At 38.9% G+C, this 21,110-nt stretch overlaps 1 protein-coding gene and 1 non-coding gene across 2 annotated transcripts in view; both read left to right on the top strand.

Annotated features, from left to right (window-relative positions):
* Positions 1-21,110, top strand: part of OXCT1 (3-oxoacid CoA-transferase 1) — a 138,869-nt gene that overhangs the window by 108,036 nt on the left and 9,723 nt on the right. Inside the window, exons 14-15 of the mRNA XM_039234179.1 lie at positions 7,264-7,353; positions 16,939-17,019. Of these exons, the coding sequence (XP_039090110.1) occupies positions 7,264-7,353; positions 16,939-17,019 (171 nt within the window). The remainder of the gene's footprint in view (positions 1-7,263; positions 7,354-16,938; positions 17,020-21,110) is intronic.
* TRNAE-UUC lies at positions 6,145-6,229 on the top strand. The gene has a single exon. It is a non-coding gene; the product is annotated as a tRNA-Glu (tRNA).

Raw genomic sequence — 21,110 nt, 5'->3', positions numbered from 1 at the left:
AGCCCTAGTTTTTATTAATTAAATCACTCTACAGTTATCTTTCTGTTTTTTTCTAGTCAATTAACATTTTCTAGTGAGGCACATAGCACTAATTTAAAAGGCTTTAAAAATTGTTTCTGTATATAGTACATTGTTTCTCACTTAAGACCAGAATATAGGTAACAAATCTGCAAATCAGCCGTTACTAAACACACACACACACACACACGTGGAAAAGGTGGCAAGAATCATTTTCAGTATGTTTTATATTGTATTTTAAACAGCATTTCACAGAATTGCTCAATGTATTCATTTTACCCTTTTTGTAAAAACCTGAAAACATCATCAAATGTCACATTTAGAACTTGAATTACTGCATTTTTGGGAGTGCAATTTAATATTTGTACTTTGTTGAATTGAGGCTTTTTTTTAAATGTTATATTATTAACATTGCTCTTTCAAATTCTCATATTAGGAAATAGGATCAAAGTAAGTAAAATATATTTAAAATGTTGCTTTCAGTTTAAATCTATTTTCTAGAAAAAAGGTAGATACCTGTATTCTTTTATTCTTTTTTTTTAAATTTTTAAACATTTACTTACTTTTGAGAAAGAGAGAGACAGAGTGAGAGCAGGGGAGGGGCAGAGAGAGAGGGAGACACAGAATCTGAAGCAGGTTTCAGGTTCCAAGCTGTCAGCACAGAGCTCGACGTAGGGCTCGAACTCATGAAACGCGAGTTCATGACCTGAGCTGAAGTTGGATGCTTAACTGACTGACCTACCCAGCCGCTCCTATTCTTAATTCCTATTTTGGTACCTGATTTACAGTAGACCCTGAACAAATATTCATGAATTAAGGATCATCCTTGAGTTAGTGTCTTTTCAGAAAAGTTCTGCAAGTGTGTCATAATATAGCATGCAGCATTTCTAGTTCATCATATTGCTGTGTTCTTTGCATACTTGATACCGGAGTCAGTCCTTAACTGCACAAAGATGAGTTGGCCATGAAATGAGTGATCACAACAATCATCTCTCCATTATTCTAGCCAGAATACACTTCAGAACTAAAGTCGAGTTATTCAAGAAATAGCTGTTTGCTGATGAGATTTTAAAGAAAGCCATACTTTGTGTCACCCTGGCCCAGTGCTTCAGTCATGCCCAGAGTCTCTTCATCATAGGCCTCTTTTTCTTGGAGAATCACTTTCCCTCTTGTAACTTATTTAAAGATGCATTTTTAGCTTCATAACTTCTGTGCTTAACAGCTCCTTGTTTTGTATGTCAAATAGGATGTTGGATTGGGGGAAGGAGATAGAGATGGCAGTGAGGTGTGTATCTCATCTCTATAAAATGGCAAGCATCGTGTTGGACATTTGGATAGAGAGGTAAATTTCAGTACCTAGAGTAGTCCCCTCCTTCAAGGAGCAGTGGTAAAACATCCCTCTAAACGGCCTGCTCCCTCCTCTGCTGTGCAGCCAATACAGTTAACTCTTTTTTTTTTTTTTTTAATAGAATTTATTGTCAAGTTGGCTAACATACAATGTATACAGTGTGCTCGTGGTTTTTGGGGTAGATTCTCATGGTTCATCACTTACATATAACACTCAGTGCTCATCCCAACAAGTTCCCTCTTTAATGCGCATCACCCATTTTCCCCTCTCCTCTGCACCTCCCCCCACACACTGGCATCAATCCTGTTTGTTCTCTGCATTTAAGTGTCTCTTATGGTTTGCCTCCCTCTCTGTTTGAAACTATCTTTTCCCCTTCCCTTCCCCCATGGTCTTCTGTTAAGTTTCTCAAGTTTCACATAGGAGTGAAAACATACAATATCTGTCTTTTCTGACTGACTTATTTCACTTAGCATAACACCCTCCAGTTCTATCCATGTTGTTGCAAATGGCCAGATTTCATCTTTTCTCATTGCCAAGTAGTATTCCCTCGTATTCCATTGTGTATATAAACCACATCTTCTTTACTCATCAGTTGAAGGACATTTAGACTCTTCATGATTTGGCTATTGTTGAAAGTGCTGCTGTGAACATTGGGGTACATGTGTCCCTATGCATCAGCACTCCTGAATCCTTTGGACAAATTCCTAGTAGTGCTATTGCTGGGTCATAAGATAGTTCTGTTTTTAATTTTTTGAGGAAACTCCACACTGCGAAACAGTTCTAATTCTACATCCAGTTCTATCCCCTCCATAGAACTCATTTGGGCACCACATCATTATATTAGTCACACGAGCAGCTGTAACAAATAGGGCTCCTAATTTCAGTGGCTCAGCGCCCTATACATTTATTTTCCACTTAGATTGAACAATTTCTGAGTAAGTGGGCTCTGCTATATGCAGTCACTTAAGGACCCTGAAGGCAGCTTAGCATCTCCCAACGCCACCTTGGATGCCAGGGTACAGAGTGCAGAAGGCATAAGAGCATCAGGGATTGCATGTGAGAGGATTTTATGGGCCAGAGGCTGGAAATCACAGCTATCACCTCCCTCCCTCCATTGTCTAGAGCTCAGGCACATGGGCACCCCTACCTGCAGTACAGAACCAGGAAACGCAAGTAGTTGAGTCCCAAAAGAGTGGCTGCTAAGGTGGGTTGAAGGACAGTGATAAATTTCCCACTTGCATTGGAGAGCATATCTTATATATAACCCTGTTTCTTTCTGCCGGTATAGATAGAATGAATTGTTTTCCTTTAGTAATTGACTGTCTCGGAAATCATCTGGGAGTTGAAATGGACAGAAATATGTTATTTTCTTTTTCCAACACAATGAACTTACTTTTGAAAATAGGAAGGCCAGATATTTGAAGATTTACCTGTTAACCTGCTAGAAATGCTTTCTATTAGGTGATGCCACTGCTCTCTTTGCCATCTGGCAAGACTGCTGTTGTGAAATATCCATTCTGTGAAATCCACCTGAGCTGCCTCTTCTCACTTGTGCTTCCCTAACCAGTTAGCACTGTATCCCCCATGCTCTGCTCGGACCTGAACATGCCTGTGCTAGTTTAACCCATCTGCTCCTCACTCACCCAAGCACCTATAATGAAAAATAGTTGAAAGTCACTGTGATACAATTATATACTAGAGAGCAAGGATTCACGGAAGAGGAAGCACTTAGTGGCAGGCTCTTGGGGATGAGGGAACCATGGTAGTGCTTCTTTTAGAGGAAGGGAGTTTGGTCTGAGTCCCTATAATTACTCCCAATGCTTTTCCTCCCTCAGATGATGAAATTTATGAGGAAAAGAGACCTGTTATGATAATCTCTAACTCAGCACAGTGCCAGGCTCATACTAGACACTCAGTAAACCTAATAGACTGGATGACAAGATAAGTCAGTGAATTTGTAAATGTTATATTCTCTGCAATTTTCCATATATTATCTCATGCACTCCTCATAACAGCTTTATGATTGGGGGATATTCTTAGTCTCGGCTTTTAAATAATGGGTTCAGAGACAATTCAAGAGAATTTGCCAGTGTTGTACAATGGGTTGATAGAATAGATCTCAGTGTTCTGTGCCAAATCTTGTGTATTCTTCAGTCTTGGAAACAGATATTTCATTATCAAAATAGTGTTTTGAAATTTGTAGCATGTGCTGCTTTGAAGATAAAACATCAGAATCTCATTGAGTGATGAAGGCTACTCCTTGACTTTGAGTCCCCAAGAATGTTCTTTTTTTAAGTTTCTTTTTTTCCAGTTTTATTGAGAAATAATTGATAAAATACATCACTGTATATGTTTAAGACATACAGCACAGTGACTTGATTTACATATATTGTGAAATAAGTACTATAGTACTTTTAGACTAACATCTATCATCTCTTATGGACACAATAAAGAAAAGAAAGAAGAAAAGAGAAAAGGAAAAAAAATCTTTGTGATGAGAACACTCAGGATTTATACTCTTAACAACTTTCCTATATATCATACAGCAGTGTTAGTTATAGCCATCATGTTGTACATTACATCTCTGGTACTTAGTTATGTTATAACTGGAAGTTTGCCCTTTTGACCACTTTCCTCCTGTTCCCCCTTCACCCACACTCACTTATTAATATTTTTTAATTTACATCCAAGTTAGTTACCATATAGCGCAGTAATGATTTCAGGAGGATATTTCAGTGATTCATCCCCTATGTATAATACCCAGTGTTCATCCCAACACGTGCCCTCCTTAATGCTCCTTACCCATTTAGCCCCCACCCACATCCTCTCCAGCAACCCTCAGTTTGTTCTCTATATTTAAGAGTTTCTTATGCTTTGTCCCCCTCCCTGTTTTCATCTTATTTTTCTTTCCCTTCCCTTATGTTCATCTATTTTATATCTTAAATTCCAAATGATTGGTCATATGATATTAGTCTTTCTCTGACTGACTAATTTCACTTAGCATAATACCCTCTAGTTCCATCCACATTGCTGCAAATGGCAAGATTTCATTCTTCTTGATTGCTGAATAATACTCCATTATATATATATACCATATCTTCTTTATCCATTCATCTGTCGATGGACATTTGGGCTCTATCCATACTTTGGCTATTGTTGATAGTGCTGCTATAAACATTGGGGTACATGTGCCCCTTCGAGACAGCACACCTGTATCCCTTGGATAAATACCTAGTAGTGCAATTGCTGTGTCATAGGGTAGTTCTATTTTTAACTTTTTGAGGCACCTCCATACTGTTTTCCAGAGTGACTGCACCAGTTTGCATTCCCACCAGCAGAGCAAAAGAGATCCTCTTTCTCTGCATCCTCACCAACATCTGTTGTTGCCTGAGTTGTTAAGTTTAGCCATTCTCACTAGTGTGAGGTGGTATCTCATTGTGGTTTTAATTTGTATTTCCCTGATGATGAGTGATGTTGAGCATTTTTTCATGTGTCTATTAGCCATCTGGATGGCCAATGGACAAGCATCCATTTATGTCTTTTGCCCATTTGTTTTTGGACTGCTAGGTTTGATAAGTTCTTTTACAGATTTTGGATAACATCAATTGCCTTTTAGTTTTAGTGATTGTTTCCTTCACTGTGCAGAAGCTTTTTAGCTTGATCAGGTCCCAAGGGATGTTCTTTTTAAGACAAGCAAAGAGATGTTTCTTCTACCATGTTCTATAGCTTTTTATATCCCTGCCAGCACAGTGTTTTGTACTCAGTAGGTGCTCTATAAATATTTCTTAAATAATTGACAGTGATTTAAAATATGGAAATCAGACTCACCTGAAGTGGACAAACTTCATATAATAGATTGGCATAAGCTTTTACCTATAATCATTGTGCCACAGGTGAGAAATTTTATCTCTAGGATATTCTAATTCAAGGATTTTTTTTTTTAATTCAAGGAATTTTTAACATGCTACCTTGGTTTCTGATTTTCTTTGGCTTCTTCATTGTACAAACAGTTACACCCTTACCATCTTCCCAAGGACACTATCTGTGGAAGCTGAGACTTGCTGGATATTCTTATCATAACCGGTTAATTCATTTTATAATGGACTTTCTTTAGTGTCTTTTGATGCTTTAAAAATCCCAAGCTTCCTTAGTGTTGGAGTTAATGATAGACATTCATTGCTTCCATCTCTGAGTTACTCATATTTCACCCCATACAGGTAGAGAAAATATATTTCTCTACAGAAATATAATTCATATTTCATCCCATAAAGGTATTAGTGTTTTCTATAGAAATATTATGAAAATAGTATACCTAATTTATTAAAATTGCAGCTAACTAAGGACAAAGGTATGGCTCATTGAAGTATAAAATTAGACATTCCACTTAGATATTCTGCTTCACTTCAAACTTACATGTCTGAAAACAGACCAAATTTGTACCTTCTGCTTCTTTCCTGCTCTCCATCTCCCCTCCCCGCCGCCACCCTGCAACCATTGCCAGCCGCTACCCATCTCATTTAGTGGCAGGCTCAAAACCACAAAGGCATCCTGACCACTTTGTCCTTTCCTTCATATAATGCACAATGAGTTCATGTTCATGCAGTGTTGCATTGACCTCTAAAGTGTTCCTGAAACCCGAGGTTTTGAGCCCTCTATGCTTTAAAGCCAGGTATGAGTGCATTTCCTAATCTTGTAGTTATGGAATTTTGGGGAAGGAGCTGAGAGTTTACCAACAAATCAGCAAGAGGACTTGGATTAAAAATAAAATTTTAAGGGGCGCCTGGGTGGCTTAGTCGGTTAAGCGTCCGACTTTCACTTGGGTCGTGATCTCACGGTTCGTGGGTTCGAGCCCCGCGTCGGGCTCTGTGCTGACTGCCAGCTCAGAGCCTGGAGCCTGTTTCAGAGTCTGTGACTCCCTCTCTCTCTGACCCTCCCCTGCTCACGCTGTCTCTCTCTCTCTCTCTCCTAGAAATAAATAAAACATTAAAAAAAAAAAATTTAAATAAAAAAATAAAATAAATAAAAAAATAAAAATAAAATTTTAAGGAAGTTTTAATGTTAGATGACATTTCTGTCCCATATACATGAAGAATTTATTTCATCATCTCTGGAAACACCTGCTTTTTCCAAAACTCCGTAACCAGGAGACAGAACAGACAGTAAGAATTATTCAGAGTGTGTGGCATGCAGAAGGTGGCTGGTAAATGTTTAATGAATGATGAGATGGACAGGTGAACAGAAATAGAATGGGAACGGTGAGAGGCCCTGAACTCTGCTTCTGTTTTGTTTTTGCTTGACAGCAATATATTTTTTGTTTTGTTTGGCTTATTTTTCTAAGAGCAAGATAAATGCCATGTTTAGAAAGACAGACCCACCTTTTCATATTAATCATTACTAGGGAAACACCGTAAGTGTCTTCACCTACCACGTAATGGCATTTTAATCTGCAGGAAATCCAAGAGAGTGCTTTAGAAGGTGTTTGTAATTGAAGACTCATTGGGGCCGATTATGTGTTTAAAAAGAAAGAAGTGGATGTCAGGGGTATATGGATTTCAGTCTCCTATTACTGTAATCCTAATAAAGTGCCAGAATTCAGAAAAGGTTCTTAACATTTTTCTCATCCATTGATTGGATATAATATATCATCAACAAAATAACATTAACCACAATGTAATAAAAGTGACATCATAATATTTGTCCTAACTTATCCTTCAATCATAGAATAATAGAGTAACAGAATATTAATATTGCAAAGCTTCTAGTACTAAGCAATAAAGATCAATGAGTTTTTCCAGTTCGTTTATTCCAGTGGCTTATTCTTACCAGTTAATTTTATTCTTCCACATGCTAAAAGATTGAAAGAGAATTACATCATATTTCCCACTTCTGTTTTGTAGGGGAAGATGGTGAAAGGAATGGGAGGGGCTATGGATCTAGTGTCCAGTGCTAAGACCAAAGTGGTGGTCACCATGGAACATTCTGCAAAGGTAATGTGTGCTGCTTTTGGAAATTCACAGTATGCCAAGATCCTGTACACCAGGTCATGCAGTTGTGGTTTTTTTATTGTTTTCTCAGGATCATTCAAATTGATAGCATTTATATATTAGAGAGAAAGGTTGCAAATAAAAGCAGTTATTTATTATCATTCAGCTAAACAGTTATTTATTTAACTTTGAATGAAACAAATAGTGGGATGTTCTTTAATTATTTACTTTGTTTATACAATAAAAGTAAAAGCTATAATGTCTTCAAACTCAGTGAAAATATGTCAAGGCAGATGTTTTTTCAGGTTTAAAGATGATTTTAGTGGTTGCTCTCTGCATGCAAAATTAAAAACACAACAGAATATGGCCTTTTAGCAGCAGTTATTCTCAAATGTATGATGTGGCCTCTTACCAAAGCTGTGAGGTGCCATTTTGAGAAGGGTTAGAAAGTGATAGTGAGCTTCCATATTCTGTAAAGTATGATACCTTTATTTTGATAAGTCAGTGAATATTTACTGAGTGCTAATTATGTGTTAGGCACTTCTGTAATTTGGCAATGACCAAAACTACTCAAAAGTCATTGACCTCATGGAGCTTAATATTTCGTGGTGGTGGTGGTGATGATGATAATATCAACATCGTCCTACAATAATGATAACTTCCTTTTATTGAGCTTCCTGTATTCTGACAGTATATTAAGTACTCTATGTTTATTTGCATGTATAAGCCTATGAACTTGATCCAGGTATTTTTTTATGGTTTCAAGAACGTCTTCAGAGAGGTCAAGTAACTTGCCTGAGGTCACATGGAACTGAGATCAGAACTGCGTATCTGTGATTCCAAAGCCTGGTGTTCTAACTATAGAGCAATCAGTATAACTTTGTTCCTTGTTCCCAGCTCAGTGTCTTTGAACTAATGGAGCTTAATTGCTTTCCTGAGCTGAGTCCATGGATGTCTGATGATTTGCACAATTGATCCTGGGTAGTACTCCCTTCATTATCAATGCCCTTTGTTCATTCTCCTTTTTTTTTTTTTTTTTTTTTTTGATAATTCTTAGAGTTCTTTAAATGTTAATTTATTTTGAGACAGGGAGAGAGCGAGCACTCCAGTGAGCAGGAGAGGGGCAGAGAGTTGGAGAGTCAGAATCCCAAGTAGGCTCTGTGCTGTCCACATGGAGCGCAATGGGACTTGAACTCACAAACCATGAGATCATGACCTGAGCTGAAATCAAAAGTCAGATGGTTAACTGACAGAGCCACCCAGGCGCCCCTGATTCTCAGCTTTAAAATAAAATCTACCTGTTCTCACCTTGAGACCTGCTAATTTGAATGGAAGTGTTAGTTCATCTGCCCTGTTTTTGGTTAGAGATGCAGCATTGTCATCATGGGAGAGCACGAAGCTGGAAGATTTGCATCCTACTTGCTTCCCAGGAGGGAGTTCTGTTACAGAGTGACGTGTGCCATGAAATGGTTTTGTTGTGAAAACTGTAACAAATATGAAAATATCCTAAGTGGTTTTGTAAACAGTGGAAAGTAGGCAGTAGAGCATAAATATGGAACAATAGAACTGAAACCCACACAGGTGACTTCCCAGAGATGCCTTGAGAAAGCATCCAAAACACTTCGTTTTAGAGGCAACAGGATGCCAAGCATGCAAATCAAATCCACATCTTTTCTGGAACATAATGTCTATTTGGAGAAGTAGACACGTCTGACTTCCCTTTTATTGTTACTTTAATGTTGGTGCACAGACGCTGAAGTCCGACTTGTTTTAGATTATTTTCATTCATTTGTTTTCAAAACGTTAGGCCTGTATTTAACAAACTCTCTCTCTCTCTTTGTTTTTCCAAAGTCTTTTGTCTCAGCCAAAATTTCTGAAAGAGGAAAAGCAATGGTTCTTTAAACTTTTGATCAGAAATCTCTAACTAAAGCTTTTTACAGAAGCAAGATATATTTCCGATTTTCTTCTTTCTAAGGCAAAGTTTTTTGGTGTCTGACTACCTTTTTTCCTAGTCTTCTGCCCTCTAAGAATGGCAAGAAATGAAGGCAAGTAGTAACAGTATGAGTCCTTATTAGATACAAGGCCCTGTTCTTGGCATTGTACATCCTTCATGTCATTAGCTTCTCAGTGACCTTCTTCAGATAGACTGGGATGTGGGCAGGTGAAGAAACTTGTCCAGGTGTATGACAGAGCTCGGAGTTTCACTCCGTTTATGTGTTTGTCACCCAATACCATGCCGCATCCTCTCCAGAGCCATCTCTGTCCCAGGATTTCAAACCTGCCCTTCTCTGAAAGCTCCAGGTTTCACAGTGATCACTCTCCCTTTTCAACTTTTTCGTTAAGGCTCTTCTTGTGTTGGTGAGAAAGGTACCTGCAAAAATACTTGTTTTTCTTTATGCCTGGAATGTTCTTCCTCTGATACCTGCATGGCTTGCTCCCTCAGTTCACCACATCTCTGCTTAATATCAGAGAAGCTTTTCCCTGACTGTTCTGTAAAACAGAAGTCCCTCCTTTCCTGAGGGCCTTCACCCCCTTTTCACTGGAATGTAAGTTCCCTGAGGGTAGGGACTCCATCAGTTTTAACAGCTAAAGAGAATCATGTCTGATGCCCATTAGGACTCAGAAAATACTTGCTGGATTTATTAATTCTTCAAATAATAGTACTTTGAACGTATAGAGCACTTGTAACCTGTTCAAAGCAGTTGCAAGGTGACTCCCTCCACATTTTATCATCACGATACCCTTGTGAGGGAGGTCTTACTGTTTCCCTTGCAAAGACAAACAAACCAAATTATATAGAGGTTAAATATCCTGATAAAAGTCAAGTAGAAAATTCAGAGCAAAAGCAAGCCAAGAACCCATGTATCCTGACTTTGGGCCTCCATTTTTTTTTTTTAAATAACCTTTTTTGTCTGGCAGGTACCATCACCGCTAACAACATAAAAGAAAGTACTATGTTCTCAGTATTGTGTACTGGAAATATTTCCTAAGGGTAAAACTTTCAGAGCACAAAAGCAAAGAAATTCGGTCATAGTTGTCGTTTATGGGAAACAAGCAAAGCTTGGATACCTATTTTAGAGAACATAAATGAAAGCTCTATTTCTAAAACAGGTTTAGGTTTTATTTTTATTACAGTAGGAGGGCTGGATTCTGAAGGGATAAAGTCAATCTAATTGTTATGACATTGGGAATAAATCTTTGTGAATAATCTTTTGGTTACATCTAACCTATATCTGATAGGAAAGGTATCATATAGAAATCTTGAATGCAGTTTTAAAGTGTCTTTACTTTTTATGGAGAGGAATTATAAAAAGTAAATGAGGTTTATTAGTCCTATTTGTTTTATACCAAATGTGTTACCAAAAGCCAACAAATGTGAAAAACTTTTTAAAAATTCTTTCCTGGGAAACATTCCTAGAATAATTTTCAGCAGCATTGAAAAGTATTCCCAAGGTAAATAAAGTATTTCTTTGTTGGGATGATTTATAATTAACACAGTTTCAGCTGGTTTAATATTTTTTCATTCATAAAAGCTTGTCAGTATCTTATAACTTGTTAATGAGACAATTTTGTGGCTAGGATCTGTTTAGAAAAAAAATATTTACCTTTAAAAAATAGAAATCCTTACATGGCTTTGTCTTTTTATTTCTCCATTAACGATAGAAAAGCCCGCCAAAAAAGAAATGTTATAATGCGAAAAAAAAAAAAAAAGCAGAACACAATCCAGCAACCAATAAAGCTCTTTAAAGTGTCTTAAAGAATTTAATTAAGCTAATAACTTTAAATTCTGAGACTTTGTCCACAGTTCTTCAAAGGAAAACTGACTCACAGAGAAGCTTTCTGGGGTTCCACAACAATTCGTGAATGGGAAAAGAAAACCATCCCTGTTCACACCTGGGCTGTGCCATCCTTAGGCTGGAGACCATAGGATGCAATCTTTAGAGAGAAAATAAAAGGCCATGATAAAGACTTTTGTATTCTATTTCAGAAAAATGGCCTTGTATTCTAAGATCTCAAAACCCCAAAGGCTGTTTTCAGAAAAATGCCTAGCTGTATGTATCATCTCATTTGGTTAGTCTTCCCCTTGAGAATGGGCCTGTAGCCACAAACTGTTATTACATCCACATAGAAAAAAACATTTGTAATAGCAACTGTTCTCTACTTTAGATCCAGCTGAGTCTTTCTGCTCACATCCTTTGTGGATCGTTGGAATCTCTACCAAATAGGTGCTGTATAAAGGCCAAAAATATCCCATGATTATAAATTCATTGTGAGTGATATCATCTTGTCCTTTTACCCTTCATTCCTTGATTTTCTTTCGTTAGACAGTCCCATTTTTTCTTTTCTGTATAGCACGCCAGTCATCGTAGTGATTGGACAGTCATGTGTTTTGCGATACAACATTCCCAAATAGTTTGTATCTGTGGTGTGTGTATGTGTGTGTGGAAACTTTTTCACTTGGTTTCATAATTGAGACCAGTGGGGACAAGGAAAGGCAAGTGGCAGTGACATTCAGGTCTTTTATGATGTTTTGGCAAAAGCCCAAAGATAGATCTGTCGTAGGTTTCATTGTGCCACCAAAGTATTGAATGTTCTCTTGTAAAGTTCAGCCTACATACCCCCTCTTTGCAGCAAGTTACTGGAAGCCTTGACTCTTTCAGAGGGAGCAGACATAATTCACTCTATTTCTCTCCAGACTTATAAATGTGTGTGTTTCATACTGCAGTCTTGAGATGTCTTACTTCTTCTTTGATGATGTCTTTATTTATCTCCCCAAAGTCTTGTAAGTCCCTTCACATACTTCTGCTCACTGTGCTTTTCCTAGTGAGCTCAGAGATATTGAGAATGTATAAGTACCTATCTTGGGGCTAGAAAGCTGCTTCTAGTGGACCTTAGATACTCAGTCACATGGTGTTTACAGCTCTTGCTCTCTTGGGAGTTCCTTCTATCAGAATTATAATATTCACACAGCAAGTCCTAAAGAACAGGGAGGGTGTTGCCATTTGAACGTTGGGCGCTGGCCTATGGGTGGTGTGCATTTCGGGTAGCATGAATGAAGGCCTACAGACTCGGTCCCTTAAGGAACAACCAACTTCTAGAATTTGCTTTCTCTGTACTTGATTATTAGGACTTGCAGCCACATTTAAAAAGCATTTAACCGAAAAGATGGGCAGTAGTGTTTTATGTAAAGCAAAATCTTATGCACGCTCTGTTGCCTCAGGTGAATAAATGCTGACATCAAGTGCAAAAATCATCATGTTGTGAAAAACAAAGCTTGTTACTTGGGATTAAGTTGATTGTGGTAACATGAAGCTTACTGTAGTGTAACTAGGGGGATTTATTATCATTTAACCAGAGTTGTTACTGAAGAATTTAGGCCCAGGATTGTATACAAATATCTAAAGAATTAAAGAGCAATCACCGTGAGGCAAGTAATACAAAGTACTAAGACCGTGAGTCATTTAAAAAGAAAAAGTGAATTCCCAGGTCTTGCCATGAGGCCTGTAAGTGATCAAGGTGGGAAAAGAGGGAGAAAGTGGAGAGGCAGGTGGAGGAAGAGATTTAGCAATTCATCAGGGTTTCGATGAAGTTCACAAATAAGGGCCGAGTGAAATCAGGAGGCCTTGGGACTAGCCAAAGCATTTTAACACTATACTTGGTATCCATTCCTCTGCCTTTTCTGGTATTTCTTGGGGAAGAAAGAAAAAAGCAGAATGATAAGGATGAAACACACTGACCTTAATATTTGTAGATTCCACCTCTCCTAGTTTATGGCACTTTCAGAACATTTTGTATGATTCCTACCGTGATCAGGTAAGGAAGACAAGACAATCATAGAGAAAACTACAGCACAAAGAACTACTGAAGGCATCAAATGACCAATAAATGACAGATAGTAGGATGAAAAAAAATGGCTCTTTGGACTCTTCATACAGTGTTCTTTGCTACCACACTACACGGCATCTCTTTTTTAGGATTTAATTGTAAATGCTGAAAACTCAGCAATTGTTCCTCCTTTGTGAATCGTTAATGTACACAGCTGCCATGCCACATTGGAAGGCTCAGCCGGGCATGGTTAGAATAGAGCACTGAAATGGGAGTTAGTTATATTTTGGCTTCATAGCTAGCCTATTGTTGAATATTGAAATTGTGACATTCTTTAATCTCTTGCCTCTCATTTTCTCTTTTTCCGTTATCTGTGTTATGTGCAAGAGCTAAATGTGAATGGAGTCATCTAGCTACATTGTTCTCACTGCAAGAATACACTCGGTGCCAGTTTCCTATGCCAGCCATATGGTGTGTCCCCAAATATGTCTTGTGGTTTCATTAGTTTTGTGGGTCTCAGCAATTGGGTTTAGGCCATTTTCTGCATAATCACATGTCTGATTTCATACAGGAACACAAGAGCTCCTAAAGAATTCCCTGATGGACTGTAGAAATGTGAACTATGTTTTGTATAAACAAGAGTAGCTAACATTTATTGAGTGCTTGCGAAGTGCTGGACACTTGCATCTCACTGAAGCCTTGCGATAGCCCCATGGGGGAGGGCTGCTAGGGGAGCCCCGGCACAGGAACTTTGCACAGCCCACTGGAGCAGAGCCAGAGTTTACCCTCAGGCCCTTTGGCTCCCGCCCACGCTCTTTACCATACTCAGTCCTGTGTGTATGGTGGATGGTCCATGAAAGGTCTCTGCTGGTAGCCCGCGGTTTGTCCTGTCCATTGAAATTCCTGATTCCTCCTCAAATGGAGTTGGTTGTTCATTAAAATCCAAGTAGTTTAACTCACACCAGATGTGGATCTTGCTCAAATAATGAGAACAAAGTAAGAACTCCCTGCAAAAAATGTTCTTCAGAGCCCCACAGATTGCTCCCTTTGTTCCTAGGCAGGCCTGGAATCCATTGTGACATGCCTTATTTGAGTTATATTCAATGTAAGGAGACCTGACAACTGTACAAGCTTGAATATTCATCATTAATTCCAGCTCTTTAATTAAGCTTCTGTGACATGTGCAAACTTTGTTTGAAACTGTAAAGGAAAGTAGAGCGTTAAAAATGAAGTGAAAATGAGGTTTTATTTCTACAATTATAAATGTTCTTATACAGTAAGATCCAGAAGCATGTAACTTGTTATTAAAGGCATAATGTGTATCCATTTTACATGTATTTAGCACTCATTTTGACTGAAGTAAAGTAATAGGGTTTGTCTTTTTTTGAAATCCGTCTGGGATTCCCAGTAGACCTTTAATTTTCCTCCCATTCATTTATTCAAAATATAATATTTTTGGGCCATGCACTAGGTGAGGTACACTAGAGCCTTTTAATTACTTGTACATTGGAGAGTTGACTGTTCATTGCGAGGAGCAAAATCTTTTTAATTAAACCTAGTTATCCGAAATTCCTTGCCTATGACCATATACCAAATCTGACAGAAATTTTGAGAGAGAGCTATGCCAGATAGCAGGTGCTTATTTTAGTAGTAAAACAGTAAGATGTCGAAAGATGATTATGACAGCATGTGTGGTGTATTTATGTATGTATGTATGTATGCATTCATTCATTCATTCATTTATTATTTTGTGTGTGTGGGAGAGCATGAGCTGGGGAGAAAGGCAGACAGAGAGAGAGAATCTTAAGCAGGCTCCACACCCATCATGGAGCCCCCATGCAGGACTCTATCTAATGACTCTGAGATCACAACCTAAGCTGAAATCAAGAATTGGGCACTTGTGTGGTGTTTTTAGGTCCCTAAAAGAAACAATAGAAGCATTTTTCTATTTTTTAATATAAGATCTAGAATATGATGAGGGAGCCTTTATCCTCAAAGGAGATACTAAATTAGGTTCCTATTGCTTGACACTTAGAAAGGAGCTCAATAATAGTTATAATCACATCATCAGAGCTAATGTTTCAACTGTGTTTCCATATATGTGCCCAGAGGCCCTGTCTACACTGGGATGTGGGCTGAAGGAAGGGGTACAAGGGGTGAAAACCTGCTTTACATTCTTTTCTTGAGGATAGTTGACACACAGTGTTATATTAGTTTCAGGTGTATAGCATAGTGATTCAGCAGGTTTGAACATGATGCTGTGATCACCAGAGGGGTAGCTATCGTCTGTCCTGATACACTGAACATCCTTGTCACAACATCATTGACTATATTCCTTATGCTGTGTCTCTTATTCCCACGATGGACTAATTCCATAACTGGAAGCATGTGTCTCTCCGTTTCACCAACCTTGCCCAACACACCACCCGTCTCCCCTCTGGCAACCATTAGTTTGCTCTTTGTATTTATAGGTCTCATTCTGCTTTTTGCTGGTTATTCAGATTTGTTTTTTTATATTCCACTTATGAGTAAAATTGTACGCTATTTGTCTTTCTCAGCCTGACTTATTTCACTTAGCATATTACCCTCTAGGTCCATCTGTATTGTCTCAAATAGCATGATCTCATTCTTTTTATGGCTGCACGTATGCCTGTGTGTGTGTGTGTGGCCACATCTTCATTATCCATTCATCTCTTGATGGACGCTTAGGTTACTTCCATATCTTTAAATAATGCTACAGTAAATATAGGGGTACCTAAATCTTTTTGAATTAGTGTTTTCATTTTCTTTATATAAGTACCCTGCTTTCTACTGTTACTCCCTCTTTATTTTATGTTTGAAGAAAAGGTATAGTAGTTAAAAGAATAAATATAGATTTAGGACAGCTCGCGTAATTTACTTATGAACAAACTGAGGCTCAAACAAACTCCAGGGAAAGCAAAGAGCTGTATGAGAAAGTGAGTATAAGCATGGTATACCACACTGCTTGGCCCCAGCAATGAACAGTTTTACATGGTCATTGAGGCAGAATGATGTAAACTATTGAGTTAACTACAATTTGTAGCCTACCTCTACTGAAGAACTGAAGAGGACAGGGTTTAATAAGAGAATTAAGTCTTCATATACCACAATAAGAAGTCAGTACATAGTGTCTAAAATCAATTAATCAAGAGATAAATAGCATGGTACCCAGTTTGTAAAAATGAAGAGGTAATAGGAAAATGTATAGAGATATAAAAGAAAATGCTAAAAAATTCCAAAATTGATTCCTGTTGAGCACAGGTCTAAAAGTAAGAAAAGGAGGCTAAGCACTGCTGTTTTCATATATGTTTTGCTTTTGGAAATTTAAAAAAGGGTATTTTACATTCGCATCCTGTACATTCTTCCTATCCTTAGTGAATAATAGCTCATGTTTGTCGAGAAGACCATTCCCTGAAAAAGAAAAGGAAGCAGGATAGTAGAAGTAAAATTTACCTTACATTATATAAGGACTAAGAGTTGAGAGGTTAAATTTAGGGCAAGGTGTTTCCCAACTAAATCATTTCTGACTTTTGCTATCCATTTGGTATTCTCCCTAAATTATGTTAGGGACAGAAGCTATCCCCAGGAAGAAAGCAAAAGCGTGATTGTGCAAAGATTTTGAAACAGCTTGTACTTAGGAGACACTTTCTCTGATAGTTCCTCTGTGTCCCATCATTATTCTACTTCTGAGTAAGAATTGGTCCCTAACTATCTTTTTGATGTTCCTTCTTTTTAAAACAGGGAAATACACATAAAATCATGGAGAAATGTACATTGCCACTGACTGGAAAGCAATGCGTCAACCGCATCATTACTGAAAAGGTACAGTGCCTCTTTTTATTTCCTCTAGTGTCAGCCACCACTTTTTTTTTTTTTTTAATTTATAGGAAGTCTTAGATTTTTTTCATCACCCACTAAAAGGATGTTATGTTGGTAGTCATAGATTAATTTAATCCGTGGATAGACTGAATAGGAAACTTCATCAATTTAATGTTTCTAAATCTAGAATTCTTAACATGCACCTCTCTGGAATGTATACCATGCAGCATATACACAATTGAATTGCTATCCTTGGTAACTTTGACAGTATATTTAATCAAAGAGAAGTTTTATTCATCCTTTTACTTGGACTATTAAGATGTCTAAGATGAGCTTCTGCACAGCCAAGGAAACAACCCAGAAAATTAATAGGCAACCAACGGAATGGGAAAAGATAGTTGCAAATGACATATCAGATAAAGGGTTAATATCCAGAATCTATAAGGAACTCACCAAACTCCACGCCCGAAAAACAAACAACCCAGTGAAGAAATGGGCAGAAGACATGAACAGACACTTCTCCAAAGAGGACATCCAGATGGCCAACAGACACATGAAACGATGCTCAGCATCCCTCCTCATCAGGGAAATACAAATCAAAACCACACTGAGATACCACCTCACGCCAGTCAGAGTGGCTAAAATGAGCAAATCAGAGAACTCTAGATGCTGGCGAGGATGTGGAGAAACGGGCACCCTCCTGCACTGTTGGTGGGAATGTAAACTGGTACAGCCCCTCTGGAAAACAGTGTGGAGGTTCCTCAGGAAACTAACAATAGAACTCCCTTATGACCCAGCAATAGCACTGCTAGGAATTTACCCAAGGGATACAGAAATGCTGAGGCATAGGAGCACATGTACCCCAATGTTCATAGCAGCACTCTCCACAATAGCTAAAACATGGAAAGAGCCTAAGTGTCCATCAACAGATGAATGGATCAAGAAGATGTGGTTTATCTATACCATGGAATACTACATGGCAATGAGAAACAATGAAATCTGGCCATGTGTAGCAACATGGATGGACCTTGAGGGTGTTATGCTGAGCGAAATAAGTCAGGCAGAGAAGGACAAATACCATATGTTTGCACGTATAGGAGGATTAGGAGGAACTTGACGGAGGACCAAGGGGGAGAAGAAGGGCGGAAATGGTGGGGGAAAGGGAGAGAGGCAAACCATGAGAGACTCTTGAATGCTGACAAAAACTGAGGACTGATGGATGTGGGGGGGAGGGGGGGATGGGCATGGAGGAGGGCACTTGTGGGGATGAGCACTGAGTGTTATGTGGAAACTAATTTGACAATAAACTATTTGTAAAAAAAAAAAAAAAAAAGATGTCTAAGATGGATGATATATATAAAGTTAAGAATATATTAATTATTTCTACCTTTCTTCTTTGCTTTATCAACTCACAAGTACAAATTGTTGGATTTCATTTTAGGAAACTCCCATCAACATTGGGGTTTTAGTCATCTGGGTTCAAAGGCCCCACAGTGAGCCGAGAAATTTATTCTATGGTTCTTGCATACTTTCACCTTTTTATAAAATGGACTTCAGAACACACCAGCCATTTTAGTGCTTCTCTAGATTTTTTTCTTCCTCGATGGAAAATGTTGGTAATGGTATGACAGAAAGCTGCTTAGACCCGAGAGAAGCCTCACTGACAGTGGTCTACAGTTATCTTTCTGACCCAGACTTGAACCTGGAGTGTTGGAATGACATAATTCTCCTAAGTGAGCTAGGAGGGTATCATTTTCTTGATTCAATGTCTTGAAACCAAAAAACAGAATTACCTGTATCAGAGTTGGTTTGTTTGGATGTTGTTCCTTTTGCAAGAGCCATAGGGACAGCATCTTGGATCTGGTTTTCTGCCCCTCATTGAGGTGTGGTAAGAAGAATCCTAAAGCAGCCTTTTGAAGTAGGTTTGGAGGTTCATAATACTTGACAGACTCACATTTTACTTAACGTTTTTTAAAATGCTTATATATCTGGAGAGAGAGCAAGCAGGTGCATACATGGGGCGGGGGTGTCAGAGAGAGAATCCCAAGCAGGCTCCATGCTGTCAGCGCAGAACCTGATGCAAGGCTCAGTCTCACGAACCATGAGATCATGATCTGAGCAGAAATCAAGAGTCAGACATTTAACCAACTGAGCCACACAGGGGCCCCAACATTTTAAAGAGCGTTCTGTTGTAAATGTTGCCTTCCCTTAGGACTGTTGATGTGGAATTCCACAGATGACTTCTAGAGAATAGAAATTGGATATAACTGCAGAATATTTTATTTTACCATTTCTTCCTGGAGTCTTCCCACTTCTTGAACCCCTACAAAATTATGGTGACAGGACTTATTGAAAAGATTCTATTACTTTGAAAATAACGACAAAGCAGTCCTCAATCCTGTTTTCTTTAACAAAATGGTAGACCTTCTAAGGATAATTCCAGCAAAATTTGCCCCTTGACCTTCCTCTTCTCTAAGTAAGCCCTCTCCCCGGTCCCCACCACATGTGCTCTCTGGCCTTGTTCTTACCAGTTCACTACTCTTATCTGCAGTACCTTCCACTCAACTCTGCCTCCCCAAATCCTGTCCATCCTTTAAGCCTCATGCAATTTTCCTCTTAATTGGGAAGAGGCTTCTGGCCATCTGCACACTCCTGGCTTCATCCTCAGAGTGGTATGCCATTCATTTGGACACCTATCACCTCATACCTACATTTCCGTATGATATAATAGACTATTATCTAACTTTACTGCCATTTTTAAAAACTTGTATATCCTTTCTCCCCATTCACATTGTGTGTTGTTTTTTTTTTTTTTAAAGTTTTTATTTATTTCTAGGAGAGAGAGAGACAGCGTGAGCAGGGGAGGGTCAGAGAGAGAGGGAGTCACAGACTGAAACGGGCTCCAGGCTCTGAGCTAGCAGTCAGCACAGAGCCCGACGCGGGGCTCGAACCCACGAACCGCGAGATCATGACCTAAGCGAAAGTCGGACGCTTAACCGACTAAGCCACCCAGGCGCCCTCACATTGTTTTTTTATACATTTATTCTTGTAATAAGGATTTTGCAGCATCTTGCTGAACTAGAGTATTCCCAGCAGTGTGCTACAGAAAAGAGATCAGTCTCTGCCCCGAGGGAACACATTGCAGAGGGCTGGAGAGCTTGCATCCGCAGTACTTGAGGCTAGAGTAGTAGATGTGAGAAGAGCCATGCCAGGTGAGGAGTTAGGAACGTAGAGGGGAGGAAGTCTGCCTAACAACCTGGGGAGAGTGTCAGGAGAGGTTGTAATGGTATCAAATAGAAACTTTTAATGGGTTTTGCAAGGCATTTCACAGACTCTACCTTTTCCCCTCCAGTCTCAGTTTTTCTCTTTCCGCTTTTACATTCTCCCCACTTCAGCTGTTAAAATGCTGTGAATGGTGTTGCCTTTCCCACCCGCCATGTTCTTCTGGGACTTTGCACATCCTGCTTCTCTCCCTAAGAATGCTCTTCTCACCCTTCCCATCTGGCTAATGCCTGCTTATTTTTTTTATATCTCAACTATATGTTTCTTTCTCTGGCAAGTCTTCCCTTTTTCTCCACAAATCTTCTGGGTGCTTCCCTGAATCCTGTGTACCCTAATTTAGCACTGACCACTGTATGAAATAACCTCTCAGCTCTCCCTGTCTCACTCATCACCATTTGTTTATTTAGTACTTTGCGTGATGCTTGTCCATACGCAGCAAATGCCCGTTGAATAAATGTAGTACAATTCTCTTAATGTAGAAAATTGATTGAGTGATGAGTCTTGAAAGGTAAGTAGGAGTTTTACAAGTTAGAATACGACCAAAGAGGCCCTTCTAGGCTAAGGAAAGAAAATAGGCAGAGTTGTGGAGCTATTAAGAATAAATAGCCAACCACCCCCCTCTCTCTCTCTCTCCTAGAAATAAATAAAAAAAAACATTAAAAAAAAAATTTAAAAAAAAAAAGGGGCGCCCGGGTGGCTTAGTCGGTTAAGCGTCCGACTTTCGCTCAGGTCATGATCTCGCGGTTCGTGGGTTCAAGCCCCGCGTCAGGCTCTGTGCTGACTGCCAGCTCGGAGCCTGGAGCCTGTTTCAG

Source organism: Hyaena hyaena, unplaced genomic scaffold, assembly GCF_003009895.1.
Source record: "Hyaena hyaena isolate Hyena2069 unplaced genomic scaffold, ASM300989v1 scaffold_83, whole genome shotgun sequence".
Taxonomy (NCBI): Eukaryota; Metazoa; Chordata; class Mammalia; order Carnivora; family Hyaenidae; genus Hyaena; species Hyaena hyaena.
Note: the sequence above shows the minus strand (reverse complement) of the source record. Positions and strands in the feature narration are given on the sequence as shown.